Consider the following 26001-nt stretch of genomic DNA (forward strand, 5'->3'; position numbering starts at 1 on the left):
GTACCTTGACCAAAAACTTGAAGCGGGACGAACGGACGAACAGACGAAAGAACGCACGAACGGACGAACGAACGGACGAACAGACGACAGAACGAACGAACGGACGCACAGACCAGAAAACATAACCCCAATAAATGGGGTATAAAAATTAAAGACATATGTCTAGGGGATTGGTAAGGACAGTCAGAACTTTAACCAAAATGGGAAATGCTTAAGTTGTAATCACTACAACCCTTCCAATATATGTTAGTTCTCTAGCCCAAGTATGTAATAGTGACTTGATTTAAAAGCAAAATTACATAGAGTCTTATCTATTTCAGCAATTGCAAGCTTAGACCATTTCCCTAGAGGCTTCACAGTAGCATGCCCTTATCCAACTAATAAATGTATCGTTAAAGTCTTGAAACTGTAAAGCCTCTAGAATAAAAGATTATTCGACTGTGTCGACAGCTGTTTCGAAATCAAATAGTAGTTAAAAGTCCAGGAATGTCGTTTTCCTTCCATCTTATCCATCAGAATATTATATGAATAACGCATAGCTGAGAGGGTGATAGAGCAGATTGGTACCCCGAAAAAACATTGTCAACCGCGCCGAAGCCAAGGTTGACAATGCCTGTTCGAGGGGTTCGAATCTGCTCTATCACCTTCTCAGCTATGTGTTATTTAATTAATTATACTGAATGTCCTATCAATATTGGCTTCTATAGACCACTTTTATTTTAAAAGTATTTTCTATGACGCCACGTTCATAACGTTCATAACAACGGCATTAGAAAAAAACCACAAAAGTCAAGGAAGATGGGTTTTTTTTGTTTTTTTTTAACAGTCGATAATAAAATCTGAGCCAATACGTAGAACTTAACCATTGTATTTAATTCCTTTATATACATTTAATTCATTCTTCTTTGAATTGTCGATTTTTGATTGGTCTAGACAAGAGGGTAACTGTGACTCGCTCAGCTCTATGTGAAAGAGTAAATTGACACCCTCGTTTTAATTACAATGTAATCACAATATGTCATTTTTATCGTAAAGTATAATAAAAATAAATGTAGCACATATATACCTCCTTTTTGTGTTTGACTCGGCGTATCCAGATTGCTCAAAGAAAGACCTCACTACGGACGTCGGTCTTTAATTTAATCAATTCTGCCACCCCTTGGTGTGTTCTACGACAAGACAAACCTTGCATTATCTATAACAGAAACACTCATACAAATTAGCCCGTGGTTATCGGATTAAAAATATGTGATATCAGATTATCAATCGATGATCTCGGATTGATTATCTGTGTTCATGAATTGCCAATATGTTCTCATGAATTGATAATTTAGTAATCCTGAACTGAATAACTATGACAATTGAATCACCTTTTTGTTTGATTCATGTAATACAAACTTTTGATCCCGACATATCGAGGCCTTTTATAGATGACTATGTAGTATGTGCTTTGCTCATTGATGAAGGCCGTACGGTGACCCTTAGTTTGCAATGTCTGTGTCATTTTGGTTTCTTGTGGACAGTTGTCTCATTTACAATCATTCCATATCTTCTTTTTATATTAAACAAAATAAGGTAGAATTAGTTGTCATTGTTCCCGCATTTACAATCGTATACCTTATAACGGGCTTTCATTTATGTGAATAGACTAACCATTTGGTAACACGTAGTCCTCTTGAATCCTATATTTCTAAAGTAAAACATCAGAATTTCTGTTAGACTTGTTATCTATTAATAGCCTAGACTCGATTTTGACTTAACTTTACCCTTATGAATATTTATAACCCATTTTCAAGTTAGCTTTACAAATTCAATTGACCACGAATTAGTACACCATGTAAGAGACTTCACTTACGACAGAAAACGCCGAACCAAAATTGAAATTTAAAAATGTAAATAAAAGAATATCAGAGTGTCATGTGTATATGTCGAACATGCAATTAGGCGTTCAAGATAAACAGGTTCGTTTCAAACGTTTTAAAACTAAATCAAATTGTTGAAAATTTTGCCAGACTTGTCGAGAGACAAACTGAGATAATTTCGTATTTAACCAATGTTACTGAATGCTAATACTGACAAGCACGTGACCACACAGTGTATTTCACTAAAGCCCCCACATGGGGTATGTAAGTACAACATTTTGTTGCCTTTTAACAAACAATAAAAGTGTGAACATATTTACATTAGAACAACACGGTAAACAAAGGTGCAATAAGAGTGTATATAATTAATACTGATATGCGACAGGAAGTATAAACTACGATAACATGTATAGCGCATGTATTGTCAACATTAAAAACCTTTTAAGGCGCAATTTATAACTAAGGCAACGGAACTAACACGAATACATCTTTAGATCAGATGTAACACCGATAAATATTTCTCAGATAAGATTTGTATATTTGGTAATTAAGATATTTTGCAGAATTTTCTTACTTCACTTTACATACATGTATCACTCAATTTTTTTTTGACCTTCTTACTTATATTATCAGATTTAGCAATTATTTGATCATCCCACCACATCAAATTAAAATTAACCAAATTCATATAAAGTATTTCTAATTTCTAATAACCATTTAGAGTGTTAAATACCCTCTTTACTACTGATACAGTATAGAATACGGTATATATAAAAAAAATCTCTTTTTTTCACACATGATACGTTTGCAGAAACCAACCTTTCTAGCTTTAATAGGAATATGTAATGGTATTCTACCCAATTAGCTATAAATTGATACAATTAGCATCTCTTTTTAATCTTCAAAATTGTTTTACAAAATTGCATCTGTAAGTTTTTCATAATATTACAATTTTTAAAATCCAATACTTCTGCACCATATTACAAAATAGCTATATATAGCTGATGCACAGTAGTTGTCGTTTGTTTATATAATTTATACGTGATTCTCGTTTCTCGTTTTTTTATATAGATTTAACCGTTGGTTTACCCGTTTGAATGGTTTTACACTAGTAATTGTGAGGCCCTTTATAGATTGTTGTTCGTCGTAAGGCTCCGTGTTGAAAGCCGTACATTGACCTTTTTATTGTTTACTTTATTTGTAAGTGTTATATGGATGGAGAGTTGTCTCATTGACACTCACACCACATCAACCTATATCTAATAACCATTTTATCAAATAGCTCTAATCGCATATCAATTGGAAAATTCAACCTCCTAGCCTTTCTAAAGACTATAAACATGGCTTTTCTTGCTTGCTGCACAAAATGTGCTTTGGCGTCATTAAAATTACCCTTTCGTGAAATATAATACAAAGGTATTGACAATTTGTAACAATATTTAGACTTTCATCACTATATTTAAGGTTGATATTATCTATGTTCAGTCTACACTTTACTTAAATCTTAAAACATAACAACGTGTGTCTTAGAAATGTTTACTTGCATGTTCCAGGTTTGACAATATAAATACATGGCATGTAATGAGGCTTGTAACTATGCTGCCGATTCGGCTAAAATCACAGTATCATTTGAATAAAATAGGAAATATTAACCAAAATATACAGCGACGTCATCAGTATCAAGAAGACGTGATGCAATACTCATATCAACTAAACCATTATATGCAAGTGACATAAATTCGACCAAGTCATTTAAGAAAATGACAAACATGACAGAAGACAGATTTTCTGCTTGGTGTACACCAACTTTGAATTTAGAACAGTTTGAACCAGAGTTGCCTTGTCTCACACAAGACTTTCCTTTGTTATACATACTGTTGCATTTAAGAATAAATCATCGAGCATTCATCTTGCGTATAAGGGGAATTTGTGTCTAGTTTCCAAAGAAGTTTTATTTTCATTCCTATTTTCAAATCGTTCCAGTTACACAGCTGCTTTTGCATAGGTAATATTTCTGTACCAAAAATATGTTATACTGAAAATCTACTTTTAATAGCCAGTCCTATTTTTTTTAACTTCATAATTATTGTAGTATTTAGGTACCTGTATTTTATAGTACTTGATTTGTGCTTGAAATTTAAGTACTACAAATTTTTGGTTACACGGCTACATGTTCATGATTTTGAAAGTTTGTCTATTTCAATTCTCTTAAAGTTATGATGTTCAAACATGAAATACGGTGATCATCTTTGGTATTTTTTTGTAACAAATTTCAAGTATAAATCAAGTACTGGAAAATACAAGTACCTACATATGACAATAATTCGAGTACTACAGATTTTCAGTACAGAAATAGTACCTATGCACAAGTAACTGTGTAGCAAAACGATGCTTTTGTTTCCATTAGGAGATGTGCATGTATAAGGCGGGACTTACAAAACTTTTGTTTCTTTATTTGTTGCAAGAATTTGTTGATTTTGAAAAGCATGCCCTCCCTCCAATAATAGTTATATTCAATACTAGTATTCAACGTAATTTATTTTAAATTCGCATTAAGCTATTGACAAATGATTTAAGTTGGGTCTTTCAAAATAATTGTTTTGCATACTATTAATTTTAAAAGTATTGCAGTGGTTATACAGGTATTAAACACAATATAGTATTTATACTTTTGGAGATTACTTACTCATCATATTGTATCCATTTGCTATCAAACACGTGCGCCAGAAGTAGTGTCGACTTTCTCTTCTATTAGAAACAAATATTCATGGTCAACATTTACCCGTCAAATGCTATTAAAACAAGCATGATACTCATCAACTTTGTCATCATTAGTAAAGGCAAATGTCCCTTTAGATCTTATCTTTAAAATCAATCTATTTTGTAGACAGTTGCTGTGTAAAAACTAACTGACAAGAACAATACATAAGTAATATAATGCAACGAAACTAAAGAACGGCCCTAATAAAACTAACCTTTTAAAAAACGTTGATCAGAAAGAAAATTATTATAGAATTTTTTTTTATAAAATGGAAAAGCAGAAACCGGTTGTGTTGACGAAAAAATATGTCTATACTTCAATCGATTCAATGCGTAATATATGTAATTATTCAAAAAAGAAGGTACGCAATTAGACATCTGTTGCGTGTTGCAATTTAAGATCAATTTCTTATTAACGACTGTTATTTGCTTTCACTTTTTGATAGACACAGGTTTGTGTTTTACATTTAAGTTAAATTAAAAGTATTCACATTGTTCATCATATGGACACACAATTTTGTTTAAGTTATTCTTTCAAGGGAAATAGTGAAAAATGTCATTGCATGGATATATTTTAATTTTTTCGATTTATATTTGAACGTAGAAATTTCAGTATTGCCTGTAATATTTAACCGAAGAAAATAAACTATATAATACTAGTATAACTAATTTAAACACCACCGTCCTGTTATCAGCCATTATACAAATTTCGTCTGAATCATAAACCAACGATTCACCGTTTCAGAATCTAATGCCTTCTGACTAATTTTCAAAAGCGTACAAAAAACATCGTTATTGGTTGAAAACGTTCTATTTTTTTTTAATTTTCATTTTGGTATACGCACAATGAGATTCTTTATTTAGATCATAAAAAGACCAATTAGCATGATTAGCAGAGAAATGGGGAATGTGTCAAAGCAGACAACATCCGAAGGCCACCAATTAGTCTTCATCGAAACGATAATTTACTGCACCCAGAGGCGTTCTTCAACTGCTCCCTAAACAAATATTTTTACTAGTTCAGTGATAATGAACGTCATACTAAACTCAAATACAAAAAATTAAAATTAAAAAAACAAATATTTGCACTACATGTAGTTCAGTGATTATGAACGTCATACTAAACTCCAAATGATATATAAGAAACTTAAATTTAAAAAAAAATACTACACTTACAAAGGCCAGAGGCTCCTGCCTTGAGACAGTCGCAAAAATGCGGGGTTAAACAAGTTTATCAGATATCAACTCTCCCTTATACCTCTAGCCAATGTAAATGCATATTAATACGCACATTACTTAAAATTCTGTTCAAGAGAAGAACGAGTCTGATGTCAAAAGTTGTAACAAAAGAAAATAAACAAAATGACAATAATGATTGTTTGTATAAACGTACTTTACTAGTTCTAAAATTAGGGAGTAGTAGTTCATATTTCATTTATAAGATTAGTTTTAAGCTTATAAATATTTCTGTATATACTTTCAGAATTATGTCGAGATTTTATTGTGTGGTCGCTGTTATCTTCACCATGTGTCATGTAGTAAATGCAGGAAGTAAGATGTTTTGTCATATTTCTTTACTATAAATTCACAAGGATGAGTCAATACAGATCTCATTCCCACAACTCATATCCCCTTAAAATTGGACTTACAGTAAATTATTATTCTGTCTTCTTATTTTGGTATATCCGTTATTTTTGTCCCCGAGGGTATCACCAGCCCAATAGTCAGCACGTCAGTGTTGACATGAATATCAGTTATATGGTCATTTTTATAAATTTCTGTTTACAAAACTTTGAATTTTTCCCCCAAAAAAAGGGATTTTCTTACCCCAGGAGTAGATTACCTTAGCCATATTTGGCACAACTTTTTGGAATTTTGGATCCTCAATGCTCTAAAACTTTGGATTTATTTAGCTTTTTAACTATTGTGATCTGAGCGTCACTGATGAGTCTTATGCAGACGAAACGCGCGTTTGGCGTATAAAATTATAATTCTTGTACTTTTGATAACTATTACCAGCCCTGGGTCGATGCCACTGCTGGTGGACGTTTCGTCCACAGGGTATCACCAGCCCAGTAGTCAGCACTTCATTGTTGACATGAATATCGATTAAATGGTCATTTTTATAAATTTTCTGTGTACAAAACTTTGCATTTTCAAAAAAACTAAGGATTTTCTTACCCTAGGAGTAGATTACCTTAGCCATATTTGGCACAACTTTTTTTTGAAATTTGAATACTCAATGCTCTTTAACTTTCGTTTGATCTGGCTTTTTAACTATTTTGATCTGAGCGTTGCTGATGAGTCTTATGTAGACGAAACGCGCGTCTGGCGTATAAAATTATAATCCTGGTACTTTTGATAACTATTATAATGTAGCACTTTAAGAGGTCAGCTAAATGCTTGTGTTTCTTGAATACAAAATGTCATGCTTTGTTCTTCTTATAAGGATTTACTTCCCTAAACTATGGATATTTGTTATTAGACTTATTCAATTTATGCTCAAGGCAGGATTGTTTCAAAATAGAAATAGTCAAGATGAGACTACCATGAATCAAAATGGTCACCCTTTTACGGAATATAGATGACCACGAGTCATGATACAGTCCTTCTTACTGCTTAGCTATACCATATAATGAATATTGATGGTGATTGCCATTGATAGACAGCATAGGGGAACTATCGTTATTATATAACATAGTAGATTCCACAAGTGATACAGCAAAGGGTATTATGTTACATATCGGATGCCACTTGTAAAAGAGTAAATGGTATTATAATACAAACTAGACGTCACTTTTGAAACTGCAAATAGTATTATATATTCAAACTGGATGACACCAGTGAAACAGCAAAGGGTATAATATTACATATTGGATGCAACTATTGAAACAGTAAATAATATTATGAAACAAACTTTATGTATTGTAAAGGTCGTTCTTTTAAGCTTTTACAAAAGTCTTAATACAATTCTAATGTAAAAGAGAATAAATCTAACCAAAACAGACAGACAAAAGTACACAAAATACATGATAAAAAACAAAAGACTGAGAAACACGAACCACACAACAAAATAGAACGATTCAAGGTGCTGCAGAAGGGTAAACAGCACGTGTGACATCCCTTGTTGCTTATTTTGTAGTAGGCACCTAGTAATAAGTCTTATTTTGTAGAAAAGGGGTCTGGATTGTAGTAATGGTATTATGAACATACATGCTATCATCTTCTGAACGAACCTAGTTTATATTTCATATTTGTATGATATGTTCAGCATTGTTTGATAACATTCTCACCAATTGAATGTTGCGTAATTGATCAATCTGTTGAATTATCAAATTTAAACTTGATGGTAACATATTTTCTCAAGGTCTTACGCGGCAATGTCATGCTTCAAAGGGAACATGCACAAAACAAGGATTCCGAAGTACTTGTAAAACGGCTTTCGGACCAGAATGGACATATATAGGAAAATGTTGTAGAGGTGGACAATGTTGCAAATGTAAGTATAAACATTATATATGTACTTTAGCTAATACAGTACATTTTTGCAATAGTTTCTTTTACCTTCAACAATTGTGACTTTTGAATGATTCAAAAAGTCGAAAAATTCAATTAACGTAAAATTTGTTAATCATAATGCCAATTTAAATGGTATTGTAATCAGTTATACGGACGCAATCACGAGTTAGTTGACCGTTATGGAATAACCGTTTCACAAATGATATCGGATATGCTCCTTACGTCGTAACTTCAGTCCCCTTCCCTTTCATAATGTGACCTAAAGAATAAAACTAGTTACCAGATTTATTATCTCATAATCAATACGACGGGTGCCACATGTGGCGCAGGATCTTATTACCCTTCGATAGCACTTGAGATCATCCCTCGTTTTGGTAGAGTTCGTGTTGTTTATTCTTAAGTTGTGTCATGTGTACTTATTTTGTCTGCATGTTTGTCCTTTTCATTTTTAGCCATGATGTTGTCAGCTTTTTTCGATTTAGGAGTTTGACTGTCCCTCTGGTAACTTTCATTTCTCTTTTTACAAGATTATACGATTGATACTATATTAACCTAAGAGAAATCAAATCACTGTTAAAAAGTTTGAAAGTTGCATTGAAATATTTAATGTTTGTAACAGAGTAACAGTATGTCTGAACTGTATATAATGTTTTTACGACAATTGTCCCGAAAAAACTTTAAATAATCTATTTGTACGATACTGACATCTATTTATATCAATATCTATGTTTACATCACTGTTATGGTCATCGAATGTCGTCGCAGGTCAACTCGATGGACAATAAGATGGCGTCTAGATAAGAATACACATTAAACTAAACTACATCTAATTAATCCCATGCCCTGTTAATCTATTATTTTAGACTTTTAATAGTTTGGATAATAGTTATCAAAGGTACAATGATTCTCATTCACTATACAAGACGCGAGGTTTGTCTTAATAAGACCTATAAGTGACGAATAATGTTACACTTGGTTATCAATATAATATGAGAATTTTGGTCCAATCGGTGAAAAGTAAAAACACAAAAATACTGAACTCAGAGGAAAATCAAGTCGGACAGTCCCTTATGAACACGAATTAGACAAGTGCCCCTTTAAAATCAAACGCGCGTTTACTGAAAGAAAATGCAAGATGGTGCATAGTTGTGGGGTTAGTGTTATTTATTCTTTAGTTTTCTATGTTGTGTCATGTGTACAATTGTCTGTTTGTCCTTTTCATTTTAAGCCATGGCGTTGTCAGTTTATTTTCGATTGATGAGTTTTACTGTCCCTCTGGTATCTTTCGTTTTCTCGTTTATTTAATTGAACAGTTATTGGGCTTTTGAAACCGACCTTGTTAAGTTGAAGACCTATAATTGTGAGGTTTGTATTGTTCATGTACATGTATTTCCTCTGTTATCATAAATGAAATCTTTTTTGTTGATTATCTGAGAGTTATTTCCCCTTCTGTTTACGTTAGTTATCTATAAATGAATGACATAATTGGTAGGTTGATGAGACCGGTATTTTGGTTTGAAGCTTTTGGCTCACTATTTTGAAATTTAGGTTAAGGTTCTCAGGTCAATTTCATATACCGAATTTTGACTTTTCCTTGTTTTATGATCTACTTCGGCACTCAAAAGATATGAATAAAATGTTTAGTGCAAAATATTCACCTTATTGTGATGAAAATCTGACACATTTCAGGTAAAAGCCTTCTTATAGGAGAAAAAGTCCTTCAATTTGTTAATTTCAAGGTTAATTATTTATTTCACCAACTTGGTACATGGTAAAGTCATATAGTCTGTTGCAGGCTTTTGGGTGACATATGACCGTGACAATATCAATCGGAAAACTTCAAAATTTTCAACTGACAGGTTGAATCAATGTCCAATTCTTTTTATAAAAAAATAATAAGAAACGATGAAATCAAGGACACTATAACAGCAAAGTGCAAAAGGAAATCATACATATTTGGAATCTTTCTAAATAATGCTCTAATATGATACCTGAAGTCATATTCTAAAAGAAGAACATGAAGAAGTAGCAAATTGAATCCTGAATTCAGAAAAAGATATATGTATAGACGAGTTGTATATACATTATGTACACAGCCATGTATCACCATCATTGATGGCGATCCGATGGATACATCTGTTGTAGGGTTGTCACTGACTCAGACGTACTTATGAATATAATTATTTTCTGTGACTGTATCTTACATTAATTTGTAGGATCCTTTACTATAGATAATTTAGCTGATCTGTAACAATAACATCTTCATGCCTTATATATCATGTACTGTAGTACGCCGCTAGATTAAAACTGACGTGGAAAGGTAACACATGCCCACCGAAAGCTCTTTTTTGAGAGCCCAGGTGGTCGTGTGGTCTAGCGGGACGGCTGCAGTGCAGGCGATTAGGTGTCACGATATCACATAGCATGGGTTCGAATCCCGGCGAGGGAAGAACCAAAAATTTGCGAAAGCAAATTTACAGATCTAACATTGTTGGGTTGATGTTTAGACGAGTTGTATATACATTATGTACACAGCCATGTATCACCATCATTGATGGCGATCCGATGGATATATCTGTTGTAGGGTTGTCACTGACTCAGACGTACTTATGAATATAATTATTTTATGTGACTGTATCTTACATTAATTTGTAGGATCCTTTACTATAGATAATTTAGCTGATCTGTAACATTAACATTTTCATGCCTTATATATCATGTACTGTAGTACGCCGCTAGATTAAACTGACGTGGAAAGGTAACACATGCCCACCGAAGAGCTCTTTTTTGAGAGCCCAGGTGGTCGTGTGGTCTAACGGGACGGCTGCAGTGCAGGCGATTAGGTGTCACGATATCACAGTAGCATGGGTTCGAATCCCGGCGAGGGAAGGACCAAACATTTGCGAAAGCAAATTTACAGATCTAACATTGTTGGGTTGATGTTTAGACGAGTTGTATATATATGTTTTTGGTTATTATCTTGACTATTATTATAGATAGAGATAAACTGTAAACAGCAATAATGTTCAGCAAAGAATGATTTACAAATAAGTCAACATGATCAAAATGGTCAGTTGACCCCCTTTAGGAGTTATTGCCCTTTATAGTCAATTTTTAACAATTTTTCGTAAATCGTGGTTATCTTTTACAAAAATCTTCTCCTCTGAAGCTACAGGGCCAAATTAATCCAAACTTGGCAACAATAATCTTTGGGGTATCTAGTTTAAGAAATGTGTGGCGTGTCCCGGTCAACTAACCAAGATGGCCACCACGGCTAAAAATAGAAGATAGGGGTAAAATGCAGTTTTTGGCTTATAACTCAAAAACCAAAGCATTTAGAGCAAATCTGACATGAGTGAAATGTTTATCAGATCAACATCTATCTGCCCTGTTATTTTCAGATGAATCTGACAACCCGTTGTTGGTTGCTGCCCGTGAATCGGTAATTTTAATGAAATTTTGCTGTTTTTGGTTATCATCTTGAATATTATTATAGATAAAGATAAACTGCAAACAGCAATAATGTTCAGAAAAGTAAGATTTACAAATAAGTCAACATGACCGAAATGGTCTATTGACCCCCTAAGGAGTTATTGTCCTTTATAGTCAATTTTTTACAATTTTCATATAATTTGTAATTTTTTGTAAACCTTATCCACTGATACTACTGGGCCAAATTCATTATAGATAGAGATAATTGTAAGCATCAAGAATGTTTAGTAAAGTAAGATTTACAAACACATCGCCATCACCAAAACTAAATTTTGTCATGAATCCATCTGCTTCCTTTGTTTAATATTCACATATACCCAGGTGAGCGACAGAGGCTCTCTAGAGCCTCTAGTTAAGTTAACAGAACCATTTATTTAGAAATCAATATCATCTAATATATTAAATAATACAAAAATTGACATTGTTTAACCTGGAGTAACAAAAACTAACTTCAAACAAAAGGCAATGAAACCATTGGCATTCAATAAGCTATAAATTCATAATCAGATTTAAAAGGTATATTAAGATTTCGATATCAAATTACATCATCTCGATTAGAAAAACCTTCTTCTGTTCTCTGAATAATTGTTTTTTTATTTAGATTTTTCCAATTTCAATTTTAATATAATTAATAATATATCGAGTCTTAATTGAAAACTACGTTCAAACCTTTGATTGCGTTGGATAAAAAACGAAATTTTTATACGTGTTCATGTCAAACAAAATTTCGTTGTAGAAGGGTCTAAGAACAGCACAAACAACATTTTCCAAAAGACCAAAAAAGTGAAAAATTATATTTAAACAAAACGCATTTGACTAACAGGTCGAACAACTGATCTTCTTTAACCCTAATGACTGCCATTGACGATTGCCAAATAAAATTGATCACAAGATGTAACAAAATTGATCTTATAAATTTAATATTAAACAGAAAAAATTGTGTTGACTAGTGGATACGATGTTATGCCACAAACATACGGTGTCAATATTTCATTAGTACACCAGATCCGGATTTCGACAATAAATGTCTCTTCAGTAATGTTAGGGATCGAAACGGTATTTGGAAGGCCATATAAAAAGAACCCTCATTTTAAGAAAAAGTACCCTCATTTTTAAATAAACTCTTGAATTTTAAGAGTCAATATAGGATGAACGGATCATATAAACCGGAGGCAAAATATGATACATGCCCAAACAAAAAATATAAACGAGTCTAAATTGAAAACTACGTTCAAACCTATGATTGCGTTGGATAAAAACCGCAATTTATATATATATATATATATATATATATATATATATATATATATATATAATATATATATATATATATATATATATATATATATATATATATACAACTTGTCTAAACATCAACCCAACAATGTTAGATCTGTAAAGTTGCTTTCGCAAATTTTTGGTTCTTCCCTCGCCAGGATTCGGACCCATGCTACTGTGATATCATGACACCAAATCGCCTGCATTGCAGCCGTCCCGTCCCGCTCGACCACACGACCACCTGGGCTCTACAAAATAGAGTTTTCGCTGGCCGTATGTTACCTTTCCTCGTCAGTTTTAATCTAGCGGCGTACTACAGTACATGATATATAAGGCATGAAGATGTTATTGTGACAGATCAGCTAAATTATCTATAGTAAAGGATCCTACAAATTAATGTTAGATACAGTCACAGAAAATAATTATATTCATAAGTACGTCTGAGTCAGTGACAACTCTTCAACAGATGTATCTATCGGATCGCCATCAATGATGGTGATACATGGCTGTGTATACATAATGTATATACAACTCGTCTAAACATCAACCCAACAATGTTAGATACGTAAGCCATTTTATTCCCTATTTCAAGCGATAGTACAAATAACTATATATATTTTCAAAATCAGGGATAAGTATGCCTTAGTTTGCAATCTATTTGACCTTGATGAAAGGAACCGAAAGTGGGCTTGTAACATCCGGAAGTATAGTTTTGTTTGCATGTAAAGTTCTGAAAAGTAATAAGCGAGTTTTATTTGGCAAGCTAATACTATTAAATAATAGCGTAAATGATATTTTTCAAGCGGGAAGTAACGAATTATCTCCCCTATTTCAAACAGGAAGTAATAGAAACCACATATTGTTTAAATCAGTATACAACTTACTTTAAGTTGACACTGAAAATGAAACGTTTTACAAGAATTTACAATGTTTCATAGCACATAGATCGTTTCGGTTGAAAGACCTTCAAATGTTCTTTCAATATCAGGATGATAATCATGATAATATTAAAAAACGAAAAAGTAGAAACACCCATTGTTTTTTTTTTCTACAATTTATAATTAACTTCCGCCTAAACATTTCTCCTCCGCTGTTTGTTTTTTTTTGCAACCTGTCGTTTAGTTGTTTGGTATATGACATTGAACAGTTAATACGCTTTTGTAACAAACACCACTTACTTGAATTCTTTTCATGTAAGAGTTTTCTCTCTGAACACTGTTTTTTCTAAGACTTTGAAAACAGACCAACAAATGTATCTACCAAATTGCCTCTGATGTTTTGATATTTTACCAAAGCGGTATAAAGATTTCAAGTTAAAGTTAATTCAATTGATGCATATGAAATAAGTGATATGCATTTGTAACTAAAAGAAACGTAATAGACGAGTCACGCGTCTTGCGTATATAAAAAATTTAATCCTGGCTTCTAGGATGTTATTATTTTTTATTTTTACAATTGTCAGTTCAATGTGAAGATCTTCAACCTCAACAAAATGGAAATGTTTCTGTGAGTGGTAGAGACATTGGGGATGTTGCCAATTTTTCATGTAAATGCCGATATACTTTACTAGGAAGTCAATCACTCAGATGTACAGACTCCGGGTGGGATGGTGATATTCCAATATGTCATGGTACGTCAAACATTTAGTTTATGTTCATTCAAAGGATTAGTTGATTTTTGTTTTGTCATCTGAATGCAAATGATTTAAAATCGTGACCAACTATTGTCTGGATTTTTTTTTATCTTAATTGTGAGATTTACATGATTATGGGACTTTAAGAGAAACAAAACAGTGGTCAAAATCTATTTACGTTGAAAACTATTTTGTCATTTTATATAAACTTTTATAAACTTTCACAAGCGGGTGTATGCTGATGAACTTTATATTAAGGTGGGTAGGGAGTCTTTATTGAAATTGATAGAATATTTTGATAACTTTTTTAATGCTTTTTTCAATAATATTGAAAAGTATGGGTCATCGGACTTTTTTTTACGCTACAGGTTGTGCAAAATTATCAGATTTTGTATAGGTTATGCATGCAAAATCTAATTTTATGTGCTAAATAGAAAGAGTACTATCAGAACATTAAGATCAAATGTTAGGGGATTGCTCTTATAACATGCTTCAGATAAGAAAAAGAGAAAACAAAAAGGATCACCGATCTTGTTTTCTTGCTACATATCAAAAAAGGTAAATTCATATCATTTTCTATAATAAAAAATACTTTATCTGAGTTATTTCTCCTTATTTGGCACAGTAGAAAAATATCTAACCAAACGCAAACAAGGTGTTTGAGAAATTACAGCTATAATTATGATAAAACACACAATTTTCTCTATTTTTTGTGTATTTATTTTGATAAAAGAGGGACGAAAGATACCAAAGGGTCAGTCAAACTCGTAAATCTAAAACAAACTGACAACGCCATGGCTAAAATGAAAAAAAGACAAACAGAAAAAACAATAGCACACATGACACAACATAGAAAACTAAAGAATAAACAACACGAACCCCACCAAAAACTAGGGGTGATCTCAGGTGCTCCGGAAGGGTAAGCAGATCCTGCTCCACATGCGGATAACATACATATAAAAAAGATGATGTGGTATGATTGCCAATGAGACAACTATCCACAAAAGACCAAAATGACACAAACATTAACACTTATAGGTCACCGTGCTGCCTTCAACAATGAGCAAAGCCAATAGCGGCATGGTCACCTATGAAAGGCCACGATAAGACAATGAAAAAAAAATAAACGAGAAAACTAACGGCCTAATTCAAGTAAAAGAATGAACGAAAAACAAATATGTAACACATAAACAAACGACAACCACTAAATTACAGGCTCCTGACTTGGGACAGGCACATACATAAATAATGTGGTGGGGTTAAACATGTTAGCGGGATCCCAATTTTCAATTTAACGTAAACATGTGTTATTAATATACAGTGCGATGCTAAGTATGCAAACAAAAATAATCTACCATTTTCTTCATAATGAAATGTATCTATCAAACCAGGAATGCGACATTTGCTTTCCCATTTAGTTTATTTTGCCATTTGAAAATGGAATTTCCGTTTTTAATCTTAGAAAAAGAAATTTAATAGGCTCATTATGATTAATAAAAAAAAAAACGAAAGAGCATACAAGAAAAGCGAATTTCCGTTTGGTGAACGGGAACTAAACTGTGATACGATTATACGGATAAGTGGTTAATTATCTTTTTTATTAATTTATCTATTATAGCATGTCCATACACCCAATTTTCTTTTCATGGCAAAAGATACCTTTTAATTTGTGAGCAGGTACCTATGCCTCTTGCATTGGTAAGTATTACAATATGAAATTTGTCATTCTTAACATATTAAAAGCCTGAGGGGAAAATTGAAATCAAACAAATCATAAAAAAAACTAAAAGAATTAAGGTAACACGATACCGAATGGCATATCTCCCGATTTCCAAACTTTTTGGCATACGCGTTCGAGTTACATCGAAATATGTAATAAAAAATGGGGGTCACCATTTTTGTTTTCTTGGTATTTTCATTTGGAAAACGTCGATTTGGGCGACAAATTTACTTAGGTATATAGGGGAAATGCCTGTTTTTCGGCTAACCTTTTTATATTTTCCAATGGATGGCTATGTTCTTATATACGGAGAACAACAAAAAACTAACATAATATTCAAAATTACTATCTGAATTCATATATGTATAGAAAATCATATGTCACCATCCTTGTTTTTGAAATAAATGGCTTCAAAATTGATTGATACCCTTAGAATTTGACCGAAAACGTGTGACGTTATTGAATACAGAATGTAACGTTATTCTCCAGAGAAATGGAAAACACAAAATGTGTCGGGATCTGAAGGGTGTTTATTTTATTTTCGTTTCCCCTGTCAGGTTTCCGTAAATTTCCTAGTGATGAGATTCTACTGATATAATTAATTTCGTCCTACCCATAGAAATTTCACTAACATGAATTTAACATTAATCTCGTCTGATTTTCACGAGCATATTAAATACCTTCTTATTTTTGTAAAATTCGAGTGAAAATAACATAAAATGTTTTACGTGTGATTCATTTGAATTACTGAGTTTTTAACTCCATCTTTTATGACAATGGTGTTGTCATTGCTTCATCCATGTAGAAAAATAGTACTTTAAAAATTCGATTTAGTTGACAGTGATATAATTGCTCTGTTTTGGATGGTTGTTAAACGTTCAGTGGCAAATAGTTCATGCATGATAAATAAAATAACAAAACTCAAAGAAAAATTCAAAACTTTTCATGATTCTTGACTTGCTACGTACATGTGTATAGTGTACTTTGCGTGGTGTAAATGTGCGAGTTGCTTGCTAAGCAAGTCGGAAAACATTGCAAACTGTATGCAAAATTTCACTATTAGTTCAACAGTCTGGCATTTGTGGAAAATTATTTTATAAAACAAATCTTGAGATTATATATGCATTCTTTATAAGTAAAACAAACTGCGAAACATAAAAGCTCAAGCTTGAAATTCCACATGCAGGAGATGTTATCCGGAGTCTGTACTGGGCGGGCCTTTATAATCTATCAAAATGCCTTATCAGGCAACCTGTCATGAACAAAAAAAAAAAAGAAAGTCCAGACGGTATGCGTACCTTTAAAAAACAGGTGCACAATTTAAACCTGAAGCAAAAAGACTATCAAGTGTGGGATTGACGGTCGAATTTACACGGGTGAAACAATATGATGTTGCGTGCTCTATTAGTTTCAAGTGGCGATTTTGAATTGTAGGATTAATTGCTGGTAACTTTACGTCCAGTGGCAAATATTTTATGCATGTTCAAGACGCAGTTTACAATAAATAATACATCCCGCACAGCCAAATGGACGCCTCACTTTGGAAGCATTTTACTGCCCGGTCGGAAGAAGACCAAGTGACCATATTTTTATCCCTATTCACCCTAGGCCTTGGGGTGTAAATTGTAGGATATAAACAAAATATAAAATTATGTGCAATATACATTGTCAGAATTATAAAAGGTTTTTGCACTCGCTACGAAACAAGTGGAAAGCTCGGCGAGTCTCGCTTTCCATCGTGTTTCTAAAACTCATGCTAATACATTTTATACTAGTATTACAATATGCATACATGTATATGATTTTTTTTATATAAAATTGAGAATGGAAATGGGGAATGTGTCAAAGAGACAACAACCCGACCAAATAAAAAAAACCAACAACAGAAGGTCACCAACAGGTCTTCAATGTAGCGAGAAATTCCCGCACCCGGAGGCGTCCTTCAGCTGGCCCCTAAACAAATATATACTAGTTCAGTGTTAATGAACGCCATACTAATTTCCAAATTGTACACAAGTAACTAAAATTAAAATAATGCAAGACTAACAAAGGCCAGAGGCTCCTGACTTGGGAGAGGCGCAACAATGCGGTGGGGTTAAACATGTTTGTGAGATCTCAACCCTAATAAATATATATATATTTGTGCATGCTTGCTTGTTCTAAAAACTTGTTCTTCTTTTGCATGCTTGTTAAAAAAACTCCTTTCAATACTATGAAACTCCTCGGACTTTTCCAGACGACAAGGCAGCAACCATTTGATTTTCGGGGAGGGTGGGGGGGGGGGGGGGTGTTTTTGACCCTGAGAAAAAAAATTGTTTGTTTCACCCTCAGCTGCAACTATATGTAATGCTAAAATTGAAAGAAAAAAATAGTTTTCGACTTGTCGCCAAAAAAATAGATTGTCTTTCGCCAAAGCCGATAAAAGAAGTTTGTTTAGAAAAAAATCCATAGCCACCACCCCCCCCCCCCCCCCCCCCCCCGAAAATCAAATGGTTGCTACCTAAGTATGTGAGCAATATGTCCCTCAGGGCCTAAAAAGGCAACTATGTTAATTCTCTTTCAGTCGCGTTGTCTCCAAACTTGTACATGTACACTATTTGCACCTCAAATCACACACAAAAAAAAAACACACTACCACCAAATACCCATGCAAGCGTAATTAACACGAAAATGAAATCTAAAGGATTTCAAGATTTAGCTATTTCAGTCTCTTTTTTCCGTTTGAATAATAATTAGTCAGTCGTTTGATTGTAAATTTGGAGAGAAAAAAATTGTAACGAAACCAGTCTGACTATAGCCAGTCCCGACTATCAACTTGCGTTTATTGGCGCAAGTAGCAACTTGGGGATGGCTTTAATCATACTGTAACGAGACCTGCTTTTTTCATTTTATTTTTGCCGAATCAAGTTCCCATGTATTTCTCAGCCTACGTTAACTTTTTGAGGCTTCATTCCGATGTTGCTGTATATCCCGTGTAGACTTGGTCTATAGCATTACAAATCTAGCACTTTATTTTCAAAATAATTCCGAAACGATATTGGATCTACTCTGTACAGAATAATGAATTTCAGAGACCTTTTATACTGGGACATAGAGAAAGATATATATTCGGCAAAATAATTAAGTAAACCCCTTTCTTAAAGGAGAAGGAAACCAAAAAATAACTGGATAAATTAATAGAAAATTATTATATTAATATATTTGTAACAACGTTTGTGTTAAAAAAGTGTACCGTTATGAAATAAATCAATATTTTACAATTATCAATTTTGAAATTCCCGCCTTCATACAAACAAACTATTTTTGTATGCGTTGCAAAGTCTGCTTGTATTGTGCATTATCGCCTAATTCTATCCGTATTGTCATCCAGATAAATTTTATTTTTCCATTTTTCCAGAGCGGTGTTTTAGACGACCATTTTAACAAGAATTAATAGATGTACCAACAATTCCCCGTGTTTTTTTACACATCATCCTAAGTTTCTATAGATTATATTTCTACTTTCAAAACAAAATTTCATGGTTCATCATGATCAAGAAAAAGTATTTATTGCAAACATATACCAAGAATAAAGACTTGTGATAAAACTCAGTCTATTATATGTAGATAATCGTTCAGATGCTTAAATTTTAAAGAAACAGAATATTTAAAAGTAAAGTAATACATTTTTAAAGATTTTAAAACAATGAGCAATAATAAAAAAAATTATTAACATTTTCTTCATCGGTCAGGCCATAAGTCTTTGATCCATCAAGTATCCAGAAAAAGTTACCATTAAAAATGTCAAATAAATACCCAATATTTTTTTTTTAATTTTATCACTTTGTGATTGCAAATACTGATGCATTGGCTTGAATGTGTGAACGTTATTCGATAACGTCAGGAACGATAACTCGTGGCGTAACGTCATTCGGTATCGTGTTACCTTAAGACAGCTATACTTTAGTAATTATCTGATAAAACATTAACACTTATGAAAAAATTTGAGATATCTAAATATTGTGCATATTGGTTGAAAGTTGTTGTGATGATTTTTACGTGTAACTGTATAACCTTCGTATGCGTCTTTCCTAAGTGTCAAGAACGAATTGCACAACAAAGATGACATTACAAAGATAGGACTGCATACCAATGAAGTCACAAGCCCAGTAGAAATAATAAGTTCACTTTTTTACAAACATTTATTTTAAAATTCTGAGGATAATCTATCAATTATAGACTACATTAATTTATCTGAATTTGTCAAAATTTTCGGATTTTAATGGTTATCAACGGGTTTCAACTTCATAACTGTTATCTTGTTTTCCTTTTTTTTTTAGCGTCAAATTAGTCCTAGTATCTTTAATCATTTTACTGTTGTGCAATGTATATCTGTTGTTGAGTTGTCACTGGTTTAGACGTACTTATAAATATAACTATTTTTTAACTGTATCTTACATTAACGTGTAGGATCCTTTATTATGTATATAGAGATATTTTACCTTCATGCCTTATATATCATGTTATGTTTTACGACGCTTGATAACAAACTGACAAAAATGTGCCGACATATGTCAAAGGTAAACATAACATGTGTCTGTAACCTTTATCGATATATTGTCTGTGATAATAGTAATAATAATAATGTGTTGTTTTGAGATAATTGCGTTTCTATTTACCGTTCATGTTGTACTTATAGAGCATATGTAAAGATCTTGGTGGCCATCTTCCATCTTTGGAAACTAGGGAAGAAAGCAACTATCTGAAACGTATAGCTACATTGATCAACAGTTCACATGGTAATGATTAGAAAAATAAAATAACAAATATACATGGTACCGTTTCACAAAGCCTTCACAAAGTTCGTCTCATCGTATATCCATCGTAAATAAATCGTAGATCTTACACATGTTACAGCCGTTTCACAAAGCCGTTTGATTATTTGAATAGGCAATCAACTTTCATATAGCAAAGCTAAGGTTTTAATCACTTTGTGCTCATTTTATTTCCTATCGGCGTCCGTCTTAACAATTTGATAAATAGGCTTTCTGTCACGTCCGCGTTCTGATATATCTTTATGATTATATCACTACAGGCACAGTGGTAATTGATAAAAACGTTTAAATCTAAACAGTTGTTTACAGTCAAATCAGATAATGATTATTTTTTGGTAATTTTTCCAAAAAAAGAAATGTATTCTAATCAGAATATCGAAACATATAAAACCTTATTGGGATTATTTTCGTGGTCAATTGAATTTTTTGCAACTATTTAGTTATACCTGTATGTCTTTCTAGTGGTTATTTTAGGATCGAATCTAATGTGTACAATATATACGAAAACTGCGGGGGAAGGGGTTAAGCTGAAGATCCATTATACTTTTTTAAGATATGTCTTCAAAAATTAATACAGTAGAAAAAAAATTGGAAGGGGAGGAGAATTTAAAGATGAAAAAGTGAAGCAAATTTTGTTCTGTTTACAATTGTTTATTTAGGGACATCGCCCGCAGGCACCAAGGTTGACTTTCAACGTGTAATACATATCAAAAGTCGACCTACCTGATAGAAACATGTGCCTGTGTAAATCTCTCTTCGGTTCTTCATCCTTTAAGCATATCATTGAGGGAAAGAAACACAATAACCGTTTTAGTTATAGAAAACTGTTGGAGATGTAGGTTATACGTTAATAAGACAGCAAACAAATCAAATAACAAAGACAAACTAAAGACATCTTGAGAGCAAAATATAATAATTTTCAACAATATAGATAATGTCTATTTTCCAGACCATATGAGTATTTGGACAGTATGCGTACGGTCCGGACCGTATACGTACTTTTTTAGAATACGCACACAGTCGGACTGTATTTATTTGAATTAACCCGAATTATGAGAAAATATAAAGCAAAGTCGATTAACAAAATAACTTAACTCTTTGTTTTCTGCATATCAAATTTATTATTGATATAAGTATATCATTTGGAATGAAATGTTGAACTGGTCCTTTCAGAACTGGTTCCTTGATTTTAGCCAAGCACATTATGTTCAATTACAAGCATAGGTATTTTCCTCCAAATCCACGATTTTGCAAGAGTTGATAAATCTTGACTGAACAGTTCGTTCACTATTGCAGACAAAGTTAACTTTATATTCTTCTCCTACATTGTGTCAGAAATTATCACAACACCGATAAAACAGTTCGTGATAAAGTTCAGACCACAATTACCTCCGACAACAACAGACTCTGTAATAACAGAAAAAGCATATCACTAGTTATAAATTTCATACAATCGAAAAATTATTCTCTTTTCATCCATCACGCTTTGGGCCGAATATTTTGAACCTAGGATGCAAAACAAAAGGTCAACTTTGTATGATGGAGTTAATACCTTATTATCTTTATAATATTAAAATATATGGTAAATTAACATGATTAAAGATGATTTCAGAATCAAAAAGTCGCTTTCGTCGGAATGATTTCTAAGTTTTTAGTTTTCAGTATTTGTACGATCCGTAATTCATTCCAATCTAAAACAACAATGCATTGCTAAAGTCTTGGAGACGAATGCCCGATAAACAAGTTTTTAAATACGTATAACATGTATAAATGTTAAATGAACGTTAAAATTTCTCAATTGATTGATTGTTTTTTTTTTTCCTAGATCAATGATAAAATTTAGTTCTGGTGATAAAATGTAACTCTATCCAGGAACATATATATTGACATACTGTTCCAAGTTTTATCAGAATCAAGATTACTCTCCATGTCTCTAATACTGTTGTATATGTTATAAAATTAAGAAATTATTGATGCAAGCTATACTTTATTGCAGTTTTAACATGAGTAGGCATTATATTCGTGATAATTTTTGCCCGAGCGACAGTGAGGGCTAAAATAAAACAAGTATAGTGCCTATCCATCTTAAAGCTACAATAAAGTATAGCTTGAATCAATTATTTCGATACTTATTGTGTCAATTAATGTAATTTCTATGTCTGAGCTGCAAAGGTGTAGAGCGTTTGTATAGGGTCTTCCATGAACTTCTTTTGTTTTGTTCGTAAACAAACAAACGACTTGAGGTTGCATTTCTGTAAATATTGACAATGCAATTTCCAATAGGAACTCTAATACGGCTAAAACTGTACCACTTTCACTCTGAAAAAAATCTTATCCTATAATTGAAAGTTCATTTGCCCCACAATTTTGTTCAAAGGTCAAAATATAGGGTTGTGCGGCATGATTTCATCGTTTGTATGCCCTGAACTTTTCAGACTTTAAACTTACAATAATTTTCTGAACTACCTTGAATGAAAGGTTACCGCAGATTTCAAAGTAAACAATATGCACGTGTTTATTTACTGGTAATATTCCCAAGTTCTGTCTCTGCTATATGGAACACAGATAGCATTACTGGGAACCAGTATGTAAATAAAATTAATTTTCCTTGAATATTCAATTTCTCCACAAAAGAGGCGTGTTTTCAGAAACAGCTGTATTTACAAAGTGCAACCATGAATCGTGATTTTTCAGAAGGGGGTGTTTTGAACAGCCAGCATGAGTGGTTGTCGTATCTAGGTCAAATATTTTAATTTAGAATTGCAACACATTACACATGTGGAGCAGAATCTGCCTTCCCTTCCGGAGCACCTGAGATCATTGATTTCCTAGTTTTTGGTGAGGTTCGTGATGTTTATTCTTTACTTTTCTATGTTGTGTCATGTGTACTTTTATTTGTCTGTTTGTCTTTTTTGGTTTCAATCATATATTAATCAAAATTGATAAATGTGGTCACTTGTGTAGTGCAGTGACACATTCAAAAGGACACATAATTTAAAGATTAGAATACACATAGTTATTACTGAACAGATAATAATGGCCAATCAAAGTATACAGAACAAAGAAATAAGGCCCCCCCCCCCTTTCTCTCTCTCTCGTTGCCCCAAATCACCAAACTTTTACTGCGACGGATAGTTTTATTAAATACATTTAACTGTTTTTGTCTTCAAAAAGAGTATGTGTTCAAAGTGTTGCCGTTAATATATGAAATTGATAATATATACCATGTCCACTCAGCTGTCGTAGTAATTTAATTTCAATAACAGAAAGTATTTGATAGCATCCCTCCCTGTGTAACATGTTATTAAACTCGTTAAGCATTTATTAAAAAAAGTGTCATATCTTGATTATTGGAAAGGAGCTGCTACTCTTTACTTGCATTAATATTGATATAAATAAAAAATTCGTCATAATTCGCCAACCGTAATAATTTATTTAAAATGTGAAATTGGCATGCCATACTCGAAAAATGTGCGGACGTGAAAGATAGCATTCTTCCTTGTTAACGATACACTTACGATGGAACACAGGACGTAACTTGCAATCAACTTAGTGGTCCTTTTGTGAAACACACGTAACGTGAACGTATAACCACACATAAACAGATCGTAAACTGATACGATGATTGTAAGTTAAGAAGGCTTTGTGAAACGGTGGCCAGAACTCTAAGGAGTATTTCAAACCCAAAGTCCCTTACGAAATCACAAAAATCAAAATCAGATCCATCAAAAGAGTAGAAAAAAGCTGTGATATCCCCGAGTACGGACATTCCAATATGTATAAATATGTTGCTTAACATTCGTAGTTTAGTATTTATGTGATTTCACTTTTTATAGCTAACTAAACTTTACACTTGTATGACAGCCATACAAATAGAAAACAGAAGCAAAGAGGAAAGACAATAATACCATTAATTACTGCCAAATTGTTAAAGATCAGTATGTTGAACTGCCGAGCTACACCACAACGATTTTACTAAAAAAATGGGCTAAATGGTCAATGTTTATAACGAACAAAGACAAACGTGACAAATAATTACTTTGTTCAATTAGTTATAACCAATTAGGAAAGTTTGCATGGCAACTTTCCCATGACATTGTCAGTTTTTGTCTTGTGTGTTTTTAAGTTTCTAATGACATCTTTCGCCTCGTCATTTTTAAGCAAAGTGCACGTTTGTTCGAATATGTTTTTTTCTGTCTTGTTTTCATATATTTCACATTAAATAGAAATTTTTCAAGTCAATTACTTTTAATAGACTGGTGGATAGGTCTCCAACACAATAATACGGAAGGCACGTTTAATTGGGTTTCTGGTCAACCTTTGACATACACTGACTGGTATCAAGGAACACCGATTCAACCAGATAATAAGAATAAAGCTGGAGCTGGACCTGCTAATTGTGCTGCATTAGTTTTTTCTTACCAATATCAATGGGGTGATGAAAACTGTGATTCCCCAAAACAAATGATTTGTGAATCTAGGCAAGTATTCAATACATCCTTTTTTTATTCTATTTTACCATTTATTTTATCTAAATATTATTGGTTACATAGTGTGCTAGTGACCTAATCCGGTATATATGGGGTCAGCAAATTTCATATTGGGTGAGAGCGAAGCCCGAATCCCCATTTGGAATTTTCTTACTCCATATATACCGTTTTATGTCACAAACACACTATATAACGAATGTATCTTACGGACTTTCTTAACGTGTGAACTTTAGACTAGTGACCTATCAAAATGAGCAAATCTTCAAGCATTAAGAACCTACTTCCATTGGTCCTATAAAAACAAATGCCAACAATAAAAACTTGTTATGTTAAAATGTGTTTAATGAATTCATTTTAATCGTAATCATCAATTTCTTCGTCTCTTGAAATCTTTAACATTTTTCTCAGTACTGTTTTATTTTATAAAGGGACG

At 32.8% G+C, this 26001-nt stretch overlaps 1 protein-coding gene across 2 annotated transcripts; it reads left to right on the forward strand.

Annotated features, from left to right (window-relative positions):
• The first annotated feature begins 6108 nt into the window (after nucleotides 1-6108).
• LOC139504925 (collectin-12-like) lies at nucleotides 6109-25662 on the forward strand. 2 transcript variants are annotated; one of them, XM_071294807.1, is made up of 6 exons: nucleotides 6109-6173; nucleotides 7990-8121; nucleotides 14374-14541; nucleotides 16163-16242; nucleotides 20943-21042; nucleotides 25334-25662. In XM_071294807.1, exons 1-6 carry the CDS (start codon nucleotides 6110-6112, stop codon nucleotides 25645-25647), a joined length of 858 nt encoding a protein of 285 aa, XP_071150908.1. In that variant the 5' UTR covers nucleotide 6109; the 3' UTR covers nucleotides 25648-25662. The 2 variants fall into 2 exon arrangements, with proteins under 2 accessions (XP_071150908.1, XP_071150909.1); XM_071294808.1 differs by lacking the exon at nucleotides 7990-8121.
• The last annotated feature ends 339 nt before the right edge of the window (nucleotides 25663-26001 follow it).

Source organism: Mytilus edulis, unplaced genomic scaffold (assembly GCF_963676685.1).
Source record: "Mytilus edulis unplaced genomic scaffold, xbMytEdul2.2 SCAFFOLD_1306, whole genome shotgun sequence".
NCBI lineage: Eukaryota > Metazoa > Mollusca > Bivalvia > Mytilida > Mytilidae > Mytilus > Mytilus edulis.

Bases quoted from the DNA above. Each gene is read 5' to 3' on its own strand.
- LOC139504925 (XM_071294807.1), top strand. From the start codon at position 6,110: ATGTCGAGATTTTATTGTGTGGTCGCTGTTATCTTCACCATGTGTCAT. The intron at 6,174-7,989 runs GTAAGATGTTTT...TATTTTCTCAAG, and splicing joins TCATGTAGTAAATGCAGGAA to GTCTTACGCGGCAATGTCAT. The intron at 14,542-16,162 runs GTACGTCAAACA...TATCTATTATAG, and splicing joins TGATATTCCAATATGTCATG to CATGTCCATACACCCAATTT.